The following is a 25,006-nucleotide window of genomic DNA, read 5'->3' on the forward strand; positions in this document are numbered from 1 at the left end:
GAAGGGACGGTGGGATCTTGCTATTGCTAGCCTCTTTGCCTACCCTACCTTTAATAATAACTTGATAATGCAAGATCAAAATGGAAAGTTGTTGTTTTTTAAAACACTTTCATGCTCATTTGAGGACTCACATGTGTCAAACTCCAGCTGTCAGTCACTGATTCCAAAAAAACTACACATTGTAAAATGTGTGTCATTACAGTCAGTACATGAAATATTGTAGACAATAGTGATAGCATGCACTTTTAACAATTGCTGAAAGATAATTAATTTAACCAAAGTCCATGGCCAAGTACCCAACTAAAGGGATACAAATCACCATAATGGTGACTTCAAACAGACTTCAACAACTTTTGTAAATGTACCATATGAAATAAATAAAGCAAAACGTGTTCATAATAAGTAAACATGATAATGTTTTTTTGTTTTTGTTTTGTTTAAGCATTCTCTGGTGAGATATTATTGATTTTATTTGCTGATTTATTGTCTGTGTGGCTGTGAGTCAGTTGTAGTTGTTGTGCTATCTGCTTGTCTCTTCTCTTTTTTTCTGTTCTTGTTCACTGTAAAAAAATTCTAACCCTCCCAAATCAAAAATTTCAAGTGACCGATAACATCTAAATTTTTCAATTGGCCCAAGTTAAATTCTTGTTGCAATAGTCAAATGTTAACATTGGCTCAATGAGAAATAATACGTCAGACTAATTGAAAAATTTAGATGTTATCGGTCACTTGAAATTTTTGACTTGGGGATGTAATTTTTTTTTTACATTTACATTTATTCATTTAGCTGACGCTTTTATCCAAAGCGACTTACAATTGCTATATATGTCAGAGGTCGCACGGCTCTGGAGCAACTAGGGGTTAAGTGTCTTGCTCAGGGACACATTGGTGTCTCACAGTGGATTCGAACCCGGGTCTCTCACACCAAAGGCATGTGTCTTATCCATTGCGCCACCACTCCCACCACTACCACCACTACCACCACTCCCACCACTCCCACCACTCCCTGCTTGTTAACTGCACCACCACGATTCTGCTTGTTAACTGCAGGTTTCACCAATAATAGTCAATCATTACTTGTAGTGTAATGGTCCCAGGTCCCAGCATGCAAAATATACTTTATACTGGTCCACCAGCACACCCGCTTCCCATGCTGGTGTCCGGCAAACCAGCAACCAGCACCCCATGCTGGTCCCAGCGTGCAAAACATAGCTTATGCTGGTGACCAACATCTGCTGTATCTGTATAAAATATTAAAGTTCCCCTGTAGTCAATAATTTCATCCCTTAAAATTGATCTTTGATCATCAAAATGGCATATTTAAATGTTTTGTTTTCCTGTGAAAATCATTTCTTCATACTTCATTTAGTCTGGAACCATGAATGGGTATTGGCCAATGGATATTGGGTATTGGAATTTTTGTCACTTACAGTCATCCGGTACATCGGAGTTAAGGTGGGCGTACACGGTGCGAGTTCGGACACTCGGGAGGTCATGAGATATTACCCACGTTACGAGTCAGTAAACTTGATAATCGCTTCAAAGCAGCTGGTACACGGCATGACTGTCCTGCACAAATTTTATCCGGAGCCGGCGGCAATCACGTGAGCTTTCGCGCTAAACACAGAGACCGGAGCTTTCAATGTTGCAAGCAACTATAACTTCAGATAGAAAAATGACAGAAATGTGTGATTTGTTCAACACAAACAACATAAAGAGAGAGAGAGAGAGAGAGAGAGAGAGAGAGAGAGAGAGAGAGAGAGACAGTGTGTGTGACAGTGTATGCACACGCTGTATGGTTGCTGCCACTGAGCTATAGCCCCATCGATCTAGCCTGTGACGTGGTTGTGTATGATTTGGCAATGGGGACAGCCTATACGCTGGTGAAAATCGGGCTGACTCCTCGAATTTTTAAAACATGTTTAAAAATTATCGGGAGGTGCTCTTAACGTGCTCTGCTCGGCTCGTAATTCCTCTCACACGCTGCGAGCCTTGACCATGCGAGCATCACCGATTTCCACGCGATCATCTGCGAGCTCGGAAAACAGCAAAAATCGCACCGTGTACGCCCGCCTTTAGGGGAGTTGTTTGACTCCGGCAGTTGAGTCATTAAGTTTCTGCTCATTGTGGTAGTGCTTCAAAACAGCTGATGTGGCAGTCACTCCCCTCAGCATTTGTTCCACATATCGTCTTCAAGATGCAGTGTGAGTTCCCATTTGAAAGGGATCTTGTCCTTTTCGTTCCCTGAGAAGGAGAACGATACACTGTGTCTTATTGCCATGCCTCAGGTATGCCCACCCACGTCTCCTTCACACAAAAAAGTTGAGGACGTGTACTACAGGTGCCATCTTTTACTCCCAGTCGCATCTGCAATGATGTCATGGGCAATTGAGATTGTCGTGTTTAGACACGTGGTTCAGACGTCGGGCACGATGATAGCGTCTTCCAGTCGCAGTGTCTCGTTCCCCTTCTCAGGGAACCATGGTTATATTTGTAACCCGAGACAATTCCTTTTTAAATGGGAACTTGGGAATTATCTCACTATAAAATCTTAAGAAAGATCTTAATAAATATTTTACAGTATAAAACTCTTATACTCTGTCACGGATAGCACAGAGAGTGAGAACTACATTTTTTATTTGATTCATACATGACCAAATTATTGCATGCCACTTGCTTTTACGGAACAATGAAACAAATAAAACAGACCTATATAAGATTATTTGTGGAAACCAAAACACACACCGCGCTCTACCAGCTAATTAGGTGCTAGACCTATATCACTACAAAAATGCAAAAAAAAAGGTCTGCACTCTAAGAATACTTATTTGTTATAAACAGGAGATAAAAACTGACTATACAAAGGGCTTTTTGCCTTCGTCAAAGACACTGACGAAGGCAAAGATCTGAAATATTTGTTTATAAAAAAAACCCCAGCTAATCCACTGATGAGAAGGCAACTTGACAGAATGTAACACAAGACCAATACCCAACAGAGAATAAGAACTAAAGAGGAACTTAAATATAACAAACTAAATGACGAACAGGTGTTTTGAGATAGTAGATTTTTATTATTTTTTTCTACACACACTGAGATCATTAACTTAACACAAGACACCTGCTTAACTTAATGATTATGGAGACAAATTAATTGAAGAACTGAGCCACACAGAAACACTAAGGGCCCTATCTTGCACCCAGCGCAATTGACTTTGTACACCGAAGCATGCATCATTCCTATTTTGCACCCGCGCAAAGCGGACTTTTCCCTCCACAGACGCACGTCGGTAAGTTAGGAAATACACTTGCGCTCCCGGGGCCGGTTCAGCGCAAAGAGGAGGCGTGTTCCGGCGCAAACGTTCCTTCATGCTATTTTGCAGGTTTAGAAAACAATTGCGCCACTAACCAGGAAAAAATAGTTTAAAGTCAGTGGCGCGTTGCGCATGTTATTCATATGCTATTTTAAGGGCGCATGCTTGATCTACACAGAAGCAGCAGTTTTCATTTTTGCAAATCATACATTATTACGATAGATAGATAGATAGATGATAGATAGATAGATAGATAGATATAGATAGATAGATATAGATAGATAGATAGATAGATAGATAGATAGATAGATAGATAGATGATAGATAGATAGACAGACAAGTTATTATAAAAGCATACATCTAGCTTACACATTTACCCAAATTATCATACGCCTGTTTAACCGAAGTTAATATGGGTGGGTTTCTCCATCCCCAATGTCCCTGACGAGAACGTCGGTCTCCTTGGTTGTGAACCGCTGCTGGCGCGCGTCTGGCAAATCCGCCGTTATAATAGGAATCCGCTTTAGAACAAGCGCGCCTGCTCTTAAAGGGAATGTGAGATGTCGCTCTGATTGGTTTATTTCACGTTACGCCCAAACCACACCTATGAATAATGAAGCTACTTCAGACCAACCCCTTTTAGATTTGCGCCGGGCGCAAGAGGCATTTATCCCGCCGGGAAAATAGCAACAGCGCCCAAGACCCGCCCACAAAGTTACTTGCGCTTTGCGCTTTGCGCTTGACACTTGCGTTTCAGATCGTTAAAATAGGGCCCAAAAACTGAATAGAAACAGAACATACATGTTACACTGGTTTCATCTTTGCAAACTGGTTATAAACAGAATAGTGTTAGTATTCTGGCATTGAATCACTTTTATTATTATTATTTCTATTAACAACAGATATAACTACACCAAATATCACGATTTTGTAATTACTCGATATAAAGTATGTTGACAGCTATTGTTTGAACCTCTCAAAACTGATTTCTAAATCGTTATGTATAAAAATAAGCCAGGTTCAGTCTGACAATGTAATGCTTTGCATGCAGAATAACAAAATGTAAAATTTACACCAGTTTAAAAAAGACAGTTATTTTATTCGTATTATTTTTAAACAATACAATTATAAAGAATTACTGACACTAATAGTCTATCATTTTTACAAGATTTTATGGAAGTTTATATTCTATATATAAAGTTATTAATCTGAGCTCATATGATATGGATGGGCCCTTTATTCAGTCAATTAAGAAAGATAATCTCTGATTGTGTTTCTAAAACCCTTATACCATTTTTCACAAAAATGTATTTACTGAGGAGGTCAAAGGAAAGCTGTATAGAATTCAGAAAGGTGAAAACTATCACATTTAGCAATCATTCACAACTAGAAGGCGAGTGACTACTTGATTGAACAATTATCTTTAAGCCCACCGGCTTAACTAAAGTTGCCGCAGTGTATAGTTGTCATTTACCTTTTCAAAGTATTTTTCTAGATGTTATCCTTGTTCTATGTCTCAATGACATGCGAGCAAATAACCAAATAAAGGATTTCAAGAAAAAAAAAAATAGGTATTCACTTGCTTCCTGTCACATGAGGCTGTCAACTTCCTATCCCTACTTCCAGGAAGCAAGGCGAAGGCAAACTCTCCCAAAGAAAGGTCATTTTCATGTTACTAATAAGTTTTTTTTTTTTTTTTGACATATATATATATATACATAATCATGAAGGTCTCTAGAATCATCCAAACAAAACAAATCTTACAAGAGATCTATAGTTTTTTGTATACTTAGTCAAAAGTCCAAATGGCAACTATAGTTGTACATACAACTATACATATATCAACAAGTACATATCTCAGAGACCCCATATATATATATATATATATATATATATATATATATATATATTAACAAATGTATTTTTACTCTGTTTATTAATGTTTTTACTCCACATTTGGACATTTTTACTCCATCAAATTTATATTAAAAAAATTTAAAATATTTTTTTAAATAGGTTTTTATAAAAGAAAAGAAAAGAAAAAGAAAAAGAAATAACATTTAAAACTTATAAAATGCCCACATTTCCAAATTTCATTCATGTATAACATGGATAATTTGACATGATTTAGTGTAAGATTTTTTCCCATATTTTGGAAAATGCAGTTTTAAAGGTAAAAAAAAAAAAAAAAATATATATATATCACTTTAACCAGTAGATGGCTGCAGAGCTCTAAACATACTAAAAGTTTAAAACTAAAAGACATCTTTTCACAAGTTCTTCCAGTTAGATTCATATCTACAAATTATGAAATCACAATTATAACAATAGAAGTTACTTTTTGTCAAAGTTTAGCAGTTTTTATAAAAAAAATAAAAAAAATCAGTTTTTCAATAATGTTACATTATGATTAGAATCAAACCTGATCAGGATGTTACAAAGAGAAAAGTTGGAGTCTTTAGAGTTCATCATTTATTTCAAACATCCGTTTTCCATATGATTCTATTGTTTCTGATTTTGAGGATGAATTTTGTCCATTGACAAAATTCATTTCATTCTAGTCATAATATAACATTATTGAAAAACAGATTATTTTTCCAGTACAAAAAATGCCTAAACTTTGACAAAAAGTCACTTTTATTGTTATAATTGTGATTTCATAATATGTAGATATGAATACAACTGGAAAACCTTGTGAAAATATGTATTTCAGTTAGTCAAATAGTAAATAGTGGAGCTCTGCAGCCATCTACTGGTTAAAGTGATAATTTGTTACTTTTAAAACTACATTTTACAAAAGATGGGCAAAAATCTTTCACTAAACCATGTCAAATTATCCATGTTATCCCCATGAATGAAAGTTAGAAATGTGGGTCAAAAAGACCCTGAACAGCAAACAGGGGTTAAAAAAAAAATGGATTTGTTGTTCGTTGTGTTTTCATATTCAAGAGATTATAAGATAGATGCAGCTTTTTTGGGTTTGCATCAAATGTTTTTGCATCAACTTTTATACATAATAAATTTGTTTATGAATAAAGATTGATCTGTTGAAAGCAGTTATTTTGAGATAGATGCCAAATGTTCTCCTCCTATTCATATTTGACATTGAGGGGATGCATACAACATATTTGCCCACCAGCAACTATAGTTACCGCACATTCAAATACGATTTTCAAGAAAAAAAAAAAAAGAAAAAAACCTGGGGAAAATAAATGCAGAACATGTTCACATAGGACACTATTAACACAACTATATGCATGGAACCATTCAGAAAATTTTGGCCACAAATGGGTTAAATTTCTTCAAACTTGGTTTTCTGTTTTACAGTATTACAACAGAAACAAAGCAGGCTATTTGGAGGCTTTTATAAGATGCCTAATTTTTTTGCGGATATCAGGAAAGTTTAGACCATAAACAATAGGGTTTACAAAGGGTGGTATAACAATAAATTCAAGTGAAATGATCACACTCAGCGCTATAGGAAGCTCCCCATTCATAAATCGACTCAAAGTGAGCTCACAAAAAAGTGCAACTGAGAAATTTAAAAGGATCACCATGTGTGGAATACAAGTTTTATATGCTTTGCTCCTGAACTCTCGTGTGCTTCTTTGACAAATTATAATAATTCTGACATAGGTATACAGTATACAACTCAAAGGGATAAAAATTGTTGTGATAGTTACAATCAGGCCATACATATTATTAATAGTAATGTTCACACATGAGAGTTTGACAATTTCATAGTTGTGGCAGTACACCTTTAGCAATTTGTTACCACAGATTGTCAACCTTGCAGTCAAAAGAGCACTAATACCAACAAAAGTAATTGGATAAAGCCATGCTATAACTATTAGAAAAGTTAGAAACCGTGTGGTAATTATGTTGTTGTAATGCAAAGGTTTACTGATTGCAACAAACCTATCAAATGCCATTAACATCAATATTGTAAGTTCAAAAGCTGCATATGAGTAAATGACAAAACTCTGTATGAGACATGCTTCAAAGGAGATTATATGTGCATCATAGAGCAGGTCTGTCAATAACCTTGGGAAAAAGCCAGCTGTACCATATACAGAGTTGATGGACAAGCATGACATCAAAATGTACATGGGCTTGTGCAATGTCTTCTCCATAATTATTACAAGAACAATAAGAACATTAAAGTATATGACAGCACAGTAAAAAATAAACCCCAAAGTGAAGAAAGCATATCTTATGCACCCAAGATTTTCAAACAACATGAAGTAAAAATATGTTCCATTTTCCATTTTCCTTACACAAGGAAAACTTTCATTGACCTGAGGAAGAGAGCAAACAAAGTTCATATGTTTTTACACCATAAATAAATAAACACACAAACATTCATCTTAGAATGTTTAGCCACAGTGTCTTATACCATGTAATGTGACCCTAACTGTAACGTCTTAAGTCTGATTAGTAATATAATAATCATTCAGTTAAATGAATGGTTTAGCACAGCAATAGTTCAACACAGTCAAAGAAAAACTGTTGTTGTTTTTAACACCACAAACATTATTAGAAATACCTTCTATTATATACTCTGAAATGCCCATCATTGCATCTTCATTAAAATGGCAGGTAATGGACTCTATTTGTGTTCTGATTTAGATGGACTGTGGAGTCACCAGTGTATGCTACTGTTTTTATAGTATCTAACACGTCTCAGGAGGCCTGTTGTGGCCTCTCAAGTCCTCTGAAGTTTGATTTCACTAAACACATACATTAAAAGCATATATGTAACACATAAATAAATAGAGCATATTAGCATATTAGCATTATTAGCATAATTAACAATTCTGCTTTCCAAACTTTCCACTGAAAATAATAATGATTAACTCTTTCCTCACTAGCATTTTATTTTTTTATTTTTTTTATCATTATCACAAAACATTCATGGCCCCCAGAGTATTTTGTGGTATGAATGTCTGAACCTGCAATATATCAAAAGAAAGAACAGAGCTTCTGCTAAAAAAAAATGGGATGGAGCTTCATGACATATTGGATTCAGAACGATTATCAAAACATAGATGGAGTAGATCGAGTCCATAAACACCCCTAAAGCTTCACAGTCCTATAACTCTTCCTAGGTCAACATTTCATTCGGTAACGTTAGGCAATTTTGATTTCTATACTGTTTAATGTTTGATGTTTACCTTATTTGCCATATTATTTAGCAATGCTTCTATCTCTTTTGGATGACAAACAGCAGATGGACCCAAGAGCAGAAGAATAACTTGCAGGCTTAGATGACAGAACAAAAAGTGCTTTTACTGAAGAGTCCAAGTTTAAAAGTACAACAAAACGGAAAAGATGAGCAAAAGGTAAATCCAAAAATACAACAGACTTAGCTTTCTTGCCAAGAAAAATACAAACATAGTAGGCTCAAGACTAAACACAACTGAAAGAAAGAGGCATGCTTATATAGTCAGAGAATGTCTAATAGGAAGAGAATTGGCACTCTCTGCTTACTTCCGGTTTCTGGACTGGCTGCAGTAACACGTCTCTGTCCATGCGGGGGCGCTCGCAGGCGAGTGCAGAATGAATGGAGGTCTATGGCGCTATACCCATCAAAATCCACTTTTCTCAGGATATAATTTTTTGTCTAGTAATTTGAATGTTGTATTCGAAAGGAGATGCAAAGAAATTACACATTGCTGGGTATTAGATTTTTTAGAGTCACTTATTTGCTTTAAAAAGTCTTTTAAAGTGTCAATGACGTCATACACATCGTACGACCAGAGATACTGCTTTACGGCAATCCTTCAGTCGCGTTGGTGCTTTCGCGCTCTGCACTTTCTTTTCTCTCGAGGCATCGACAACACAGCTGACACAGGTAAATACACGTGCTAGATGAGTTTTTGTTTTGTTTGTTTCTGGTCCTGCTTCGGATGCCACGATGCCATCAAGCGGTATCTCTGGTCGTAATCAGTCCTTCACTGACCAATCAGCGTTCATTAGCAGAATGCTAGCGTGTTATGGGCAACAACAACTCAACCTGTAAGAAATCGAAAGGACATAAGTACTCGTTCATTCAATTTTCGACCTATAACCATAGACTGTAAAAAATATGGACAAAGCGTCTGTGACGTCACCCATAGACTTCTGAAGAACGGTTTTGAGGCCGTTTATGGGGGGTATGGGCGGCGCCATATTTCAATACAAATGTTCAGAAAGGATAACTTACAGGTATGATGTGTTGTGTCAGATCATGGCCGAGACGTCAAATTTCAGGAATTCCACTCGGCGCAGCCTATGCTCGTTGTCAGCTGTCAATCAAGCTGTCAATCGCGCCCTTATTTGTCATACATTTTATATCTAAATACGATCTAAACTAACGAGTTAGAAAAAAATGCACCCCCCTCACAGTTGTCAGGCACTCGGAACCTATCGAAAAATACAATAAAAGTCCATGGGACCAACCTGTAAAAACATGAATTTATGCTGTGAAAACATTTTAACATGGGGGTGTATGGACATTTGCTCCCTTTTGGGACCTTCCCCTAGCGGATTTTCGATGTATTGCAGGTTTTCGCACTTCCGGGTAGGCTTCATTTTTCAGATTAGAATGTTGCCGCTTGCCTATAACCCATGTTGAACTGGCAAAACCTACAATCAAATTTGAGATTTCTCAACGGCAATCGGGTGAAAGAGACACATTTAGCCGTCTAGCCCCATAGACTCCCATTCAGTCTGCACTCGCCCGCGATCACCTCCAGTGGAATTCTAATGGAACTGCAACCAAGATCGATACAATGGGGCTAATAGGAAGTGCCAAGGCTCTCCGTAGACGGGCTCTGATTTAGTGCAAAACAAAGAAGCTAATGAGCCCCACAGCTGGGAGAAATCAAATACTAATGAGTAGCAACACAATGAATTCTACAGAAGCTGGGGCCACCTAGTAGCTGGGAGAATCATTACAGGTCAGCGCCAACTAGAGGCTGGGAGAGTCATTACAAGATCCCCTCCTCCAGGAAGTGAACTACCGGATGTAGGTGAGGTTCCTGTGATCCGTCCAGATAAGGAATGGGTGTTTGGCACCCTCCAGCCACTGTCTCCACTCTTCAAGTGCCAACTTCACCGCCAACAGCTCCCGGTTACCAATGTCGTAATTCCTCTCAGCTGGGGAAAGTCGACGTGAGTGATGAAGTTTGTGATCATTCCTTGCTCTCTGCGACAAGATCGCTGCGACGTCCGAAGCATTCACCTCCACTACAAAGGGCAACTCGGGATCTGGAAAAGTCAGAATGGGTGCTTGAGATGGAAGTGAAGAGCTGCTTGAGTCCATCTTTCATCTTTCAGGGGACGGGGCACAGTGAAACGTTGCATCCAGGGCTTCTTGGTCCCAACCGCTCTCTGAGGTTAATGTGCGGGACTCAACTGATAACTCTGCCACACTCCTTGGGATATCTGAAGCAGCCTGTGGTCAACCTCTCCCCCACTGGTAGGGTGATGGAAGACCCTCCCCATTTCTGCAACAAACAGATCACAACTGTCAGTAAGTGGGGAATGTTGTTCCCACAAGGCCGTAGCCCAGTCCAGCGCCTTTCCAGAGAGGAGAGTGATGAGGTATGCCCCTTTGCTGTTCTCTGTGGGAAAGCTGTTAGGTTGTAATCCGAATGCTAGAGTACACTGAGTGATAAAGCCTCCTGTCATACCTCTCTGGTGCAGGCAGTCTTGGCTCAGGTAGAAGGCCAGTCAATGGAGGTGTGGGTCTGTAAGCTGGCAAAGTTTGGGTGGTTAAAACTGGAGAGGCTTGAGACACAGTCTGCTCACTTTAAGCGTTGTAAGATCTCAGATAGGATCTGCTCATGTCTGTGAATGGTGGAAGCTTGGCCAGGCAGCACAGCTAGAATACAATTAACATTAGAGGTAGGTGTGGCATCTTCTGCTGGGTCCACTACCATGGTTCAGTCTTGCTGTGATGGGTGTCTGAGGCTGGGATTGAACTTGGGTCTTCTAGTCAACTGATGAGTGCTTATACTGAAGAGTCCAAGTTTTTAACTAAGTTTTTATAAGTTTTTAACCCGAACGCTGCAGACCAAGCTTGGGGACAGGGCATTGAAAATGCAACTCTGTGTAAACAAGTGAACGGAGGCTTTCGGGATCTTTCGAAAAAGGGCCCGTATCAGTTGGCACAGACCCAAGATTGTTGTGACCCACCACATGAAAAGGGTACAATGAAGTGCAGGCTCGAAGCCAAACTCCATACTGGCTGAGGGAACGGCTAGCACGCGTCCTTCGCCAGTAGGACTGCGGTGCACACACACAGGACAGGAGCTCTGCTCAAAACCTAGGTGTGAAGGATCTCACTAAAAAATAATTTTAGGAGCATTTCTGCTCAACACCTAGGTATGATGAATATCACTGAGCCTGGGCGGAAGCCGAGCAAAATGAATTGCAAACCGGGTCTGAAGCTAACGAATGGGGCCAAGCTGGGCATCGGTTGGAAGCATTTTTCTAGACTTCAACAAAACCGGACCAGGGGCCAGGGACCACAGACGTACCCGAGTTGGGGCAGCGAGGTGGAGAACAGGGATCCGGCTCGAGAGGCCCGAAGCGGGATCTGAGTGTGCGGTGCAACACTTACCTGACTCCACTGGGTGGCAGGGGATATATGAGAAGGCGGATTACCGGGTCCTCGAACGCACCCAGCTGCCAGCTGGCGAACAAGAGGGGGCTGAGGGGTGCAAGGCTTCCCAGGGTCGCACACTGTCAGACTTGCCCTCTTGGGGCCCAGGAACAGAGGAATTTACTCTTCTTTGAAGTGTGGGTACCGCCTGCTCCGTTTTGGGAGCCAGCGGTGGAACAGACACACACACAAACAAAGACTCCACCCGGCCCTCAACCGGGGGGAGGGAGTGGATGACCAACTCCAAAGCATCCTCCTCCTCCATCCCTGAGCGGCCCACTCAGGAATGCTTTCGCTGTCGCTTGCCACCTGGCTTGGCAGCACCTAGAGCGGGCTGGGCGTCCGTACTGCGGCTGGCTCTATGCTGAGGCCTGGCTGGAGGCTGCTGCGGAGGCCCAGTAGAGCGGCGACAGGGGAACACCCTCGGCGACAAGCAGGCGGAGGAACTGCCACCGGCGGCGAGGTGGCAGCAGAGGGCCGCCGGGGCAGGATGTGCAGGATAGCCTCCGTCTGCGCTTGGGCGGCAGAAAACTGTTGGGCGCAGTTCTCCGCCGCGTCGCCGACCGGCCCAACCTGGGAAATTGGGAAGACCAGGAACCGAACCTTTTCCGCATCCGCCATACGACCAGGCTGAGCCAACGATGGCGCTCCTGGACCACTGAAGTGGACATCGCCAGACCGATCACGCACGCCATGACACTCATGCCCCAGAGGGCGAGGTCAGATGCGGTGCGGAGCTCACCTATGAGCGCTCGGTCTGGACTACCCTCGTGCATGTCCATGAGTGCCCTGGCAGCGCCACGACACGCAAGAGGAGGCAGCTTGCCCACAGGCTTTTTCTAAGCTCTGCCCGTCGGAACGGGCGAGAACACTCACAGGCCTTGGGGGGAGACGAGGGGCCGCGTCCAAAAAGGGCCGCGTCCATTGGAGGGACAGCCTTGCAACCCTTCACCACTCCTCCGTCAAGGGTAGTGAGGGGGGAAAAACTTATTCAGGCAGTTCTTGACAGAGAAAGGTGCTGTCTACAACCTGGTAAGCTCTCCATGCATTTCGGAAGGAAAGGCACTGGGGCGGCGAGCTGAGAACCAGCGCGGCCCGTCCCGAGATACCAATCACCTAACCGAGACTGTTCGGGACACGGTGGAAGATTCCAGTCGAGCCCGACAGCCTTGGCGGCCCAATTCAGCATAGCTGATGTTTCTGGATTTGGCTTGGGCAACGTTACACTCCCTGAGGGAAATAACGCAGCCGAGTCATCATTTCCAGAGGTCAGCTCACCCTGCAATCGGCATCCTGTCCCCTGGAGAAGCCCGAATGAAACTGCTGGTCGGTCCATTACAGAGGGACTAGCACGCTCAACGGGGCTCCACCGGCTATGATGTGATAGAGGAGTGAGGGGCCCACAGGGTTTGGTAACCGGGCGGGGAAGCCTCACTATGATCCTCTGTAGGGCTGGGTATTGTTAGGAATTTCACAATTCGATTCGATTTCGATTCTTGAGGCTTCGATTCGATTCGATTTCGATTCGATTCGATATTGATTTATTAGCTTCGATATCGATTCAATAATTAGTAAATACACAAGTAATTAAGTACCTGAGTATATTTTTAAATAATGTGTGCAGTATTAATGTTTAAGAACAAATTGACCCCAGTATGTTTCCTGTCATGGTTTATTTAGCAGAACAAACTGTACAATATTGTACATGTGTTGAATACAAAACACAACTGTAACAAACAGGTGCTTTATTAACACCACTAAAGTGCATGTAACTGTTAGTAGAAAGATTTCTTTCTTCCTATACATTCAAGTTATAAAATAAATGTAAACATAAGCACAAAATGTGCATACTCATAAAAAAAAGTGCAACCATAGATATTATAACATTACAAAGTGCTATTTTGTCAACACAATAAATAACACTGCCAATTAAAAGTTCCTATTTTTGCCCTTCGAAATATTATGATAGTTAAAAGACATGGCTACAAGTGAGACTGTGTATCATGATTCTGTACTATTCTGCTAGTTGAAAATGTATTATGTAGTAACATAATATTACTCTGAGAGAGTGTGTGTGGTGATTTGTGCATACATGTCAGCGCGGCATCGCTCGTCAAGTTCGCAGAGAGCTTATTCAGTCCATTTTAAATTCTGATTTTGGCCGCCTCTCAAATGGGTTAAACCATCGATATATTGCCTATGAAGTTCAAGTAAATGCGCTAGAAAATCCGCGCTTATTCAAGGATGTGCATTTATTGCATGGACGGAGAAAGCGCCGACGCCTGCATGATTTCATCTGACGGTAGCATATTATAATCTATCTGTTCCGTGAGACGGGCCTTTATTGACGTTTTTAAATCTGAAAACTCCAAAAAGCAACGAAATTGTCAGACATCCATTAGTGCATGTTCACAGAGGAAAACAACTGAAATACAGCGCTGGTTGTTCTCTCGAACGATACTCGACGACAACGACGGAATCCTAAGCCGTGGGCGAAGTAACGTTAATGGGTGTATTAAATTGTATGAAATAATCCAGAAAAAAAGCACAAAACACTGCAGAGAAAGCAAGTTCAGCAGCTAAAATTTGCTGAGGTCAAGTGACAGCTAGTAACAGCAGACAAATGGCTAGCATTGACATCAGCGGGAATATCAACTAAACGGATGAGTTATAAAAACATTCACCCCCCTCACAGTTGTTATGAAGGGCAAAATTAGCTGTATAGACCAAAGCCACATAGAGATCCAGGCTGTAAACATGTTTTTTTCTGCTGTAAAGTTGGTCATTTTAAAATGGGGAGACAGATTTGACTCACTTCTGCAGCCGCCTGCTTGTACAACGCTGAACGCTCCCACTAAAGTGTTGCCCACAGCGCCGCCACTGGCCGGCGGGCTGAATCGATTCATAGGATTTGATGAATCGATATTGAATTGAGAAACAAATAATTGCAAAGCATTGATGAATCGATATTTTTACCCAGCCCTAATCCTCTGATCACCCATCCCACATGGCGCCTGTTGGAAAACACTCACACACCACAGTGTGTCTCTGTCAGGAATGCATTGCTTACTTTTAGAGTCATCTTTGAGTAAATTATGTCATGTATTTATTATTTCTGAATTGGCTTTTAATCATTTACTTGTGTAATTGGCATGATACATTTTTACCTGACAAATAAATGTTACATCTTGATTCATTCTGCATTTTTCAGAAATCATTATTTCCAGTAGATTAAAGTGCAGTCTGGTGTTTCCGCAAATCTCTGTCCAGGATATTTCAAACCGAAGGCACTATGAATGGAGCATGGGGCACATCATAGGGAGACCTTCAGATTTCTGACTATCACTGACTTAGCACGTTGCAAGCTCGAAACTATTAAAAATAATTACACCTTTGTTATGAGTCAGCAGTGAGCGGCCGCTTAGGGTAAAATAGTTGCATTGTATCCTCTGACTATTTCAGGACTGGCTAGTTTGTGATCGTGAGCGCCCATTCTCGACGTGACGTCTCAAAGTGACACTGGGTCCTTAATGAACGAATATTTGAAATGATGAGATGCTCAGAATAATCAAAGACCTAAATTAATTCATAATCAATATTTATGATTATTTTCTAATCAGAAACACAATCTAAATTTGATTATCATTTGAAATTGGAGTCAGATTAAGCGTGGAGCTAAAGTAATATTGAAACTAAATTCCAATAAATGAAGTGAACTTCACTGGAGCGCTTAAAAGACATACATGCATTATTCCTTCGCCCACCATTGGATTCCGTCGTTGGACCAATGGGTGGTCCTTACAAACAACACTCTTCAGAGATACCATTCGAACGGCTCTGAAGCAAAAAGCAACTACTGCGTGCATCCACTTCCGTATTTATACCCGCTCTGCACGGGCGGAGTGTGTGATGCAAATCACGTACGCCAAATTTAATTTGCTCGTGCTCGCATGCTCGAAGTAGATTGGCTCCCTAGCGAGATCCCATTCAGTCGACGTCGACTACGTCCGACGTTCTCGACTGAAAGGGAACACATGGCGGGATCACATGACTAACAGGGAATCACATGATGAAACATGACTGACATGAACCAAAACGTTACAGCAAGTCTATTTACTGGTATTTGCGTCATTATTTATTGCCCCCCCAAAAATCATAAATTAAACCAGATGCTAACTGCTCTTGGTAGATTGCATTAGTCATTATAGAAATGATTTGGCTGCGTCTGTTCTTTAATTAGCGCGTCGTCAGTAGATCACGCGCTGAACTTTCCACTCCCATCGGCGCTGTTTTGGAGTTGCGCTCTTACTCTAATTTGCCCTGTTTTGTAAATCTGGTACTGATTTAAAATCACAGAATATTATAATTTATGTAAAATTCAGTCAATGGTGGGGAAGCGTTGTATCATAAATTACAGAAAATTCGGTCAGTGGGTGGGGAAAGAGTAAATATGAAGGGGTGGATTCCCTCCTCTTTTATCATATAACAACTAGGGAAATGTAAGATAATTTAGTCATTCTGACAGGTCAATTTAGCTCAAAAGGAATTATTAATTCATTTATAGGGAATTCGAAAGAATCACTTATTATGGCCGAGCAAATGACTCGTACAGGGTTCATTTGAACCGGCCGCAACTATCAGCTCTGCAGCGGATATAAATATACAAACTATAGTGAAACACTATTTATTAGCAAGGTAACTTAGATCAGCAGTTTAAGACATTAAATTCGTAAGCACATAACACAAGTAACACTTCTCTTTAAAATACAAACAAGACTTTATTGGTTATTCTAACACATAAAACTAATATCTAACACAAACACACGCACACACATTCATACGGGTTGCAGAAAGAAAGAGAGTGAGGAAAGAATGAGTTTTAATAGTAAGATGATGAAATCCCAAGTTTCTATATGCACTTATAAGACATGACCTGAACGAACCATCAATCATTAATTTAACCCTTCTATCTTTTCTTAGGCGGGTTATTAAATATATATCAATGCACCAGTTCAGCTTAAGAGTCTGGGATTCCCTTTTGTCGTTGTAAAAAGGGGTTTCCCGGTCCTTTGGCTGGCATTTCCTCTTGCCTGAGATAGATGTCTGGGGCGGCCAATCACGTGGTGTGCTGGCGGATGAATGGAAAGTCTTTGAAGCTGGAAAGCAGGCTTTGCAGTCGAATCGTGGACCGAAACTTTGCCGCAAAACTTAACTTAGAACCGAGACTCACAATGGAAAAGAAAGGAAAACTAAGAAAAGAAAGAAAATTGAGACGAGAGTAGTTAGATGGCTTGAATGAAGCTGTTTAACCCATGTTCTTCTGATCTTGATTTGGGTTATTTTGTCTGCTCGTCTACATGGTTACTAGTCTATTACTCCATCATGGCTTCTGATGGTTTTGAATCTACCTTTTCTTCCTCTGTCCTTTGCCTTTGTTCTTCCTAACCAAAGCTTTGTTTGGGTGCTAAGATTTTAAACTCAAATGTTTGTCTAACCTCCTGGAAGAGATCTGACCAATTAGACACTGGCTTTATTTAGGAGGTGGCGTTCTCTTCACTTCTTATCGTAAATCATGCTTATCTGTGGTCTCCTTACTCTCCAAGCTCTAGCAGAGAGAACAGAGGCCACAGTTTAGACATCATTAGTATTATAAGAATACGAAACATTTGACACAGATTTCAATCAAGCCATCTTTTGGATCAAGAACATACGATCATACTAATAGGAAACAAGACACACTTTCATTCAAACATCAAACAGTTATAACCATTACATGACTTATATGGGACACACATATAGGATGTAGACACAATATAGAATTATGTAGTTGAACGATGTTTGATTATAAGTCCATCAAGAATTGTTTTGAGATGATTTTATGTAATTTTGTAGTTAAAGTCTCAGTTCTCTCTGGTTTGAAGAGATTTGAACTCTGAGTCATTCAGAGGTCCTTAAGGAGATGGAGGTCTGTTTTGTGTATCTGTCGTGGGCTCGAGCAACTTCTGCTGTTATCTTGATCGAGCTCTAAACGGTGCCATCTCTGAACCAATCAGTCTTTTCAAAACCATCTAACATTGACAACGTTCTTCCTTTAGTTGCTTTAGTTGCCTATAAAGTTCTTAGCATAGTAGACTGGCTGGAGCCTGGATTTTATGGCTCTGGATTGGTGATTTGGGGTCTGGAATGTTGAGTTCTGTGTGGAGTTATGTTTGAACAAATCACCTGGAAGATTCATTTGTGTTTGGTTCGCTCTCAAATCCTACAACACATATTAAGTGTATTTATTCTGGTATTAATGTTACAGGCAATGTCTGTATTCGTTATCTGAGAGGTGACTAAGAGTCTGCCTGACCCATGTCAGGAATGCAGTAACAGTATTTGCTCATTTAACCAGATTAAATAATACATTATATGTGTAGGCCTGTAATAAATATAGTTGTGGCAAAGATGTCTTGGCACTGGCTGTCTTAAATGTACAGGCTAAAACTCATAACATGTAATATCTATCATTATAAGCATGAGAAGAGATAAAACAACGTTTGATTAAACAATGATTTTTTTGGCTGTATATCATAAACATTCTGGGTTGTGTTTCCCAAAAGCATCATAAGCCTAAGTAGACCGTAGAACCATTGCCACCAATGGTCACCACGATAAACTTAGCTCACGATGCTTTTGAGAAATCCAATCCTGCTTTTATAATACATATAATTTTTTTCCGAATTTCAGGAAAATTTAAACCATAAACAAGAGGGTTCAGGATGGGTGGTACAATAAGAAACTGCAGTGAAATAATAATTGACAGGCCTAGGGGGAGATCCAAAGTTGTGACCCGACTCAAAGTGACCTCACAAAAAATAGCAATAGAGAAATTTAAAAGGATCACTATGTGTGGAATACAAGTTTGATATGCTTTTCTCCTGAACTCTGGTGAACTTTTTGTACAAATGATAAGAATTTTAACATAGGAATATAATATAAAACTTAAAGGCATGATAAGAGTTGTGAACACTATGAAAAAGCCAAAAACATTATTAATAATAGTGATTGCACAAGACAGCTTGACAATTTCCCAGTTGTGACAATACACTTTCCACATTTTGTTACCACACATAGTCAGTCTGGCATTTAAAATAACACCAATACCAATACAAAGCATTGGATAAATCCAGCTTATAGCTATTAAAACAGATAAAATCCTGGGAGTCATTATGCTGTTGTATTGTAAAGGTTTACAGATTGCTACATATCTGTCAAATGCCATTAACATTAATATTGTAATTTCATTTGATGCATATGAATAAATGACAAAAGCCTGTAAGAGGCATGCTTCACGGGACACCAAGTGTGTATCAGACAGCAAGTCTGTCAGTAACCTTGGGAAAAAAGCAGCGGTTCCAAACACAGAGTTGATGGACAAACATGCAATCAGAATGTACATGGGCAGGTGTAAAGTCCTTTCCAGACAAATTGCAATAATTATAAAGGCATTCAAGAATATAATAGCACAGTATAAAATAATTCCCAAACTGAAGAAAGCATATTTTATGTACCCAATATTTTCAAACAACATCAAGTAAAAATATGTTCCATTTTCCATTTTTCGTTAAGCAAAGGATGGATTCATTGACCTGAGGATGAAAGAAGACCTGATGAAAAAGAGATTTTTACCTAAAAAAAAGATCGTTTGGTAACATATTATTTTACGGTGTCCTTGTTACATATGCTACATGCTACAGTTAATATTAATAACTATAAATTTTGCATAAGTACACGCAACTAACCCTAAAACTATTCTTAATCCTAACTCTAACCCTACAGTAAGTACATTTAGTTAATTAATATTACTCTGCACCACTGCATTGTAACAAGGACACCTTCAAATTTAACCTTAAAGTGTAACCAACTGCTTTCATGCTTATCAGCTTTGTATAATTGTAGCCACAATGTTTAATACATCATGTGAATATGAATTATTTAGTCAGTTTAACAATATAAATGTACATGAAATTGCATTACCAGAAATACCTTCTGTTATACAATCTGACATTACCATCACTTTACCTTCAGAGAATGTGTAAATGTGCAGAGAATCAGGTCTAGCCTATGTGTGCTCTGTTAAGAAGACCTAAGAGTCACCATACATGCTCTGTTATATAGCATAAAACAAGTCTCTGAAGACCTCTCTGCTGTGGCTTGACTTGCATAAACAGCGCACCAGAGGTTTTCCTTAACTAAAAACATTAAAAACGTGGCACAGTGGGTAAAAATCTTGTAACTCAAAATGTATACAATGTATACACAATAATGAGGTTGTGAGTCTTTGGAAAGGTATTGTAGTTGAAATTAAACTTTTACATATATGTAAAGTGTCAGTGGGAATATGGTACTATAGAACTAGATTCATACACCATGTTCTCAGTTGTGTTTGTCTTTTAAATGGCAAAAGGTATGTCTTAACACAGCCTTCGCCAGCAGGTGGTGATATTGATCTGTGTATAATTTAGGCAGTATGTGGCATGTGAACCTCTCCTAATATTATGATTACGGTGTTGAATGGTTCATGCTTGAAGTCATGTGGACGTTCTCATTGTGATCAGCATTTCCTTGGTGTTGTGTCTTGTTGTTTATGTAAAGTAAGAAGTGTGCAAATGGTACCTTTTCCAATGCTAAATCCGGTTTAGGTATATTAAAGGGATAGTTCACTTTGAAATTAATTTTTGGTATGTTTTAGCTTACCTCAAGGGCATCCAAGATGTAGGTGTCTTTTTTTCCGCAGTAGTTTCAATTTTGTGTTTGTTCATAAAGTCATTACTGCTGTGCTGCTTGGAAACTTCTGGGCTTGAATCTTTATCTTTCGTTAGTTTAGCCACTGTTTCAAATAAATACCTAGGGTTTTGTTTATTTTATTTTAATAGGGTTGATAAATAAACAGATCTAGCAGCTTTTAAGGCCTCTCTATGCAATCGAGCTCTCCTTCCATGAAATGTGAAATACCTCTAGTTTTGTTTTCTTCCAGATGCGCTCCATTTTTCTGGCTGCTCTCTTAAGGGCCTGAGTTTGCCCTTAAGCCGTCAAGCTTAATGTCAAGCCGCACTTTGACGTTCATCACTGTTGAATCAGGATAGCTAATGTTTCGATAATGTTAGTGCGCTATTCTCATTATGCTCATTATTAATATACATTATTCTTATGCAAATACCTCTTATGAAAGTACATCGGGTTTACGGTATGCATTTCCTATGTATTTCCATACCTCTGCGCACCCTGGCAGGTAGAGCCAACAGGGCAGGTGATCAGGGCGGAGCTGATGGAACTGAAGACAGGGCTGAAGACCACCAGGGCAGATCAGGTGGAACTGGAACAAAGCGCACAGAGTGGTTAAGGTTGGCCTCTTGGGCCGTGTCAAAACAGGCAGATTTTCTGATCATGCTCTTCCCGAACTTTGTTAATAAAACATCATATGTTATGTGCTTTGAGACATGAGTTAATTTAACGCCATCTCATGGTGACTATGTTATGGCTGTGCACGTTCATGTGTTTTGGGTTTGGAGATGCTCTGAAGGGATGGTGGAATCTTGCTATTGCTAGCCCCTACCTTTTCCTACCCTACCTTTAATAATAACTTGATAATGCAAGATCAAAATTGAAAGTTTTTTTTTTATTTAAAAAAACACTTTCATGCTCATTTGAGAACTCATGTGTCAAACTCCAGCTGTCAGTCACTGATTCCAAAAACTTTTAGTAAAAAGTGTGTCATTACAGTCAGATATTGTAGACAATAGTGATAGCATGCACTTTTAACAATTGCTGAAAGATAATTAATTTAAACAAAGTCCATGGCCAAGTACCCAACTAAAGGAACACTAATCAACATAATGGTGACTTCAAACAGACTTCAACAACTTTTGTAAATGTACCATATGAAATAAATAAAGCAAAACGTGTTCATAATAAGTAAACATGATAATGTTATTTTTATTTTTTTGTTGTTGTTGTTTTAGCATTATCTGGTGAGATATTATGGTAACACTTTATAATAAATGCACGCTATTAATCATTAGCTATGCATTAGTAAACAGTTAATTAATCATTTATAAAGCATTAATAGACATTAATAAGCAGTTTATAAATAGAGCTATAAATGCTTTATTCTTGATTTCATAAGCATATCTATAATATGTTTAATAATTGTATTTAAATATGATAAATTGATCATTAGTAAAGTATGAAAATACAATTATTAAACACCATTATAGATATGCTTATAAATCAAGAATAAAGCATTCATAGCTGTTTTTATAAATTGCTTATTAATGTCTATTGATGCTTTATAAATGATGAATTAACTGTTTACTTATGCTTAACTAATGATTAATAGCATACAGTGTTTACCAAAACACTGGTACCAAAGTGTTAACAAAAAATATATATATATATATATATATATATATATATATATATATATATATCACTGATTCTTGAGAGTCGGGACAAAACACGTTTTAAAAAACTTTTTTTTAAAATACACACTATATCAATTAGAGTTATATGTTTCTGCAGAGAAAGGTCTTAGCTATTTAACCATGTAAAGGAACAGGTTCTAAATAAAAACACATTTTTAACAAATAAACATGTTTCCCTTCTGAACTGGATTTGTGTCAACTCCGTCAGACACACTAAAAAGTAAACAATTTTAATTATTCAAATCCAACAAGAATCTAAAGTTCTGAAGTATATTGTAATAGTGTTTAGTTACTCTGATATGTCAAAAAATGACAATATATAAACTTAAGTTGTGATGTCACACTATTCTGAAAACTCAGATTTCTAAATATTTGCATTTTCAAACTTTGATTTTAATTTCAATATTGTAAAAACAAATTCCTTAAATAAATAAAACATAAGAGGATGTAGATCAGATGGTCCTTTATTACAAAAACAACATAAACTGAAGGAAGAATATTTGTTTTTCCCAAAAAAATAACAAAAACATTCATACATCCAACGCTGTTGACGAAGATCTGACGGTGTTGACGAAAAACTGACGGTGTTGACGGAAAAACTGACGGTGTTGACGGAAACACTGACGGTGTTGACAAAATTTTTTTGAATGTTCTACCTCCGATTTGTGAAATGTTCACCTGTTTGTCATGATATGTTCTGACAATAAAGAGTAGTTTAAAACCACAATTAACGCTCTGTTTTCTACAACTTTTACTTAGGAGCAAAAATCTGCCTTTAAACTTGAAAGAAATAAAGATTTGACATTTATCGTGACAATTATCGATATCGACTGATATTAAGAAAAATTACCGTGATCATTTTTTTTGCCCATATCGCCCAGCCCTACACCGGCTTCTCATTTCTCTATCTCTGTCTCTACATATAAATATATATATTAAAGTGCTGGCAAAGTTACACGTTACACAATAATAAGCAGACCACTGCCTGCCCATTCTCTACAAGTCAGATGTGTATGGTTAAATAATGTAATGCATGCTATGTATGTGCATTTATGTGTAAATAAAACCCTGAAATAACAGTTTAACCCGTCACTATATTCACAAATAATATTATATTCGCACATTAAGAGGTTATTGATGGATTTGTCAACTCCGTCAGCTTACAGGTCAACTCCGTCAGACATAGAACCTGACGGAGTTGACGTCTGACGGAGTTGACGTAAGGGCATGTATTTTCCTGCCAAAACATGTATTGTACACTGCAGCTAGGTAGTTTTTCCTCAGTTGCTAGCTGTCCCAATAACCTCACTAAAATGCTTAAATTCAATCCACTATGGTTTAAAAAAAGTATCTTAACAGAAAGATGGTATTGACATGATTGCAGCTGTGACCATAGGAATATTGACATTGTTTGTCTAAAATATAAAAAAATGTAAAACGCACCAGAGCATGTGTGGTAGTGCTGCATTCACCACAGGCAGGGAGATGAAAAGGGGTCCTCAGGGATATAGCTGACCATGCTATTTCCTGATTTAAAGAGCTTTATGAAAAAATCTGACGGAGTTGACAGAAACTGAGGACACAACTTTAATAGGAAGATTTTTATGGAAAATATTGTTTGATGTTCACTTCATGCATTGTTTTTTTATATTTATACCCCTTATTTTTTATTTGATATATATGTTTTCACAATTGTAGAGCTTTTTTAAAGTTTTTTGGGATGGTTAATATTGTGACCTCTTGCTGAGGACAGGTGCAATAACATGGACCTTCTAACCACAGACCATACATTTAAACAAATTTTCCCCAAAAAGATAAAAAGGGTTATTCTAAAAATCAGATAGGTATATACAATTCCTTTAGATTTAACTTTGTAAGTATGTCAATCATGATGAATTTCTTTGCTATAAATTAGACTTTTCTATGTGGGACATGTTTTGTCCCGACTCTCAAGAATCAGTGATATATATATATATATATATATATATATATATATAATATAGTTAGTTAATTCCAGTTGTATAAAACATCACTATTAAGGCCCATCATAGAAAATGTAAATGTTTTTGCGTATTGCCTTATTTTTACTAATAAAAAATATTTGTTCATTGCATTGTAAGTCAATTTGTGAAGTAAGTGCTGGCTAACAACATAATAGAACACTTTAAAATAATTTTGTAAAGAATTGTATTATATATTACAAGTTTCATATTTGATGTACTGTTGGAACTGATGTATTGACAGGAATATGGTTGGCAAATTTAAAAGACAGGTAATGCTTGCAAATCTTTGCGGGCATATGTGACACCCTGTATGTATAGTCACAGGAATATTAATTTTTTTCTTCATGTATTTGATTTATTTTATTGTGTTTATGATATTGTTTCAATTACTGTTATTATGCTGGACTTGTGATGTGTAATACCCTCAGTGGACAGTAGGGGGAGACAATAGCCGCGTTTCCACTGTCGGGCCAGGGCCGGGCCGGGCCGTGCTAGTGCGTCTCTTTATACCGGACTATCATAAAATAAAGCAACTTTTTTTTCGGGAGCTTCCTCTGTTTCTCTGAAAATATCTGT

At 38.6% G+C, this 25,006-nt stretch overlaps 2 protein-coding genes across 2 annotated transcripts in view; both read right to left on the minus strand.

Annotated features, from left to right (window-relative positions):
* Positions 1–6,661: 6,661 nt before the first annotated feature.
* On the minus strand, positions 6,662–7,579 carry or64d1 (odorant receptor, family 64, subfamily D, member 1; the record flags this gene model as incomplete). The annotated part of the gene is made up of 1 exon (XM_082180414.1): positions 6,662–7,579. One exon carries the CDS (start codon positions 7,577–7,579, stop codon positions 6,662–6,664), a length of 918 nt encoding a protein of 305 aa, XP_082036540.1.
* Positions 7,580–18,625: 11,046 nt separating this feature from the next.
* The window catches only part of LOC309506572 (olfactory receptor 6N2-like), a gene marked incomplete at both ends in the record, with an annotated part of 59,440 nt that continues 53,059 nt past the window's right edge, over positions 18,626–25,006 (minus strand). Inside the window, one exon of the mRNA XM_082180415.1 lies at positions 18,626–19,270. Coding sequence (XP_082036541.1) covers positions 18,626–19,270 — 645 coding nt within the window. The remainder of the gene's footprint in view (positions 19,271–25,006) is intronic.

This window comes from Leuciscus leuciscus (assembly GCF_965113295.1).
Source record: "Leuciscus leuciscus genome assembly, chromosome: 9".
Classification (NCBI taxonomy): Eukaryota; Metazoa; Chordata; class Actinopteri; order Cypriniformes; family Leuciscidae; genus Leuciscus; species Leuciscus leuciscus.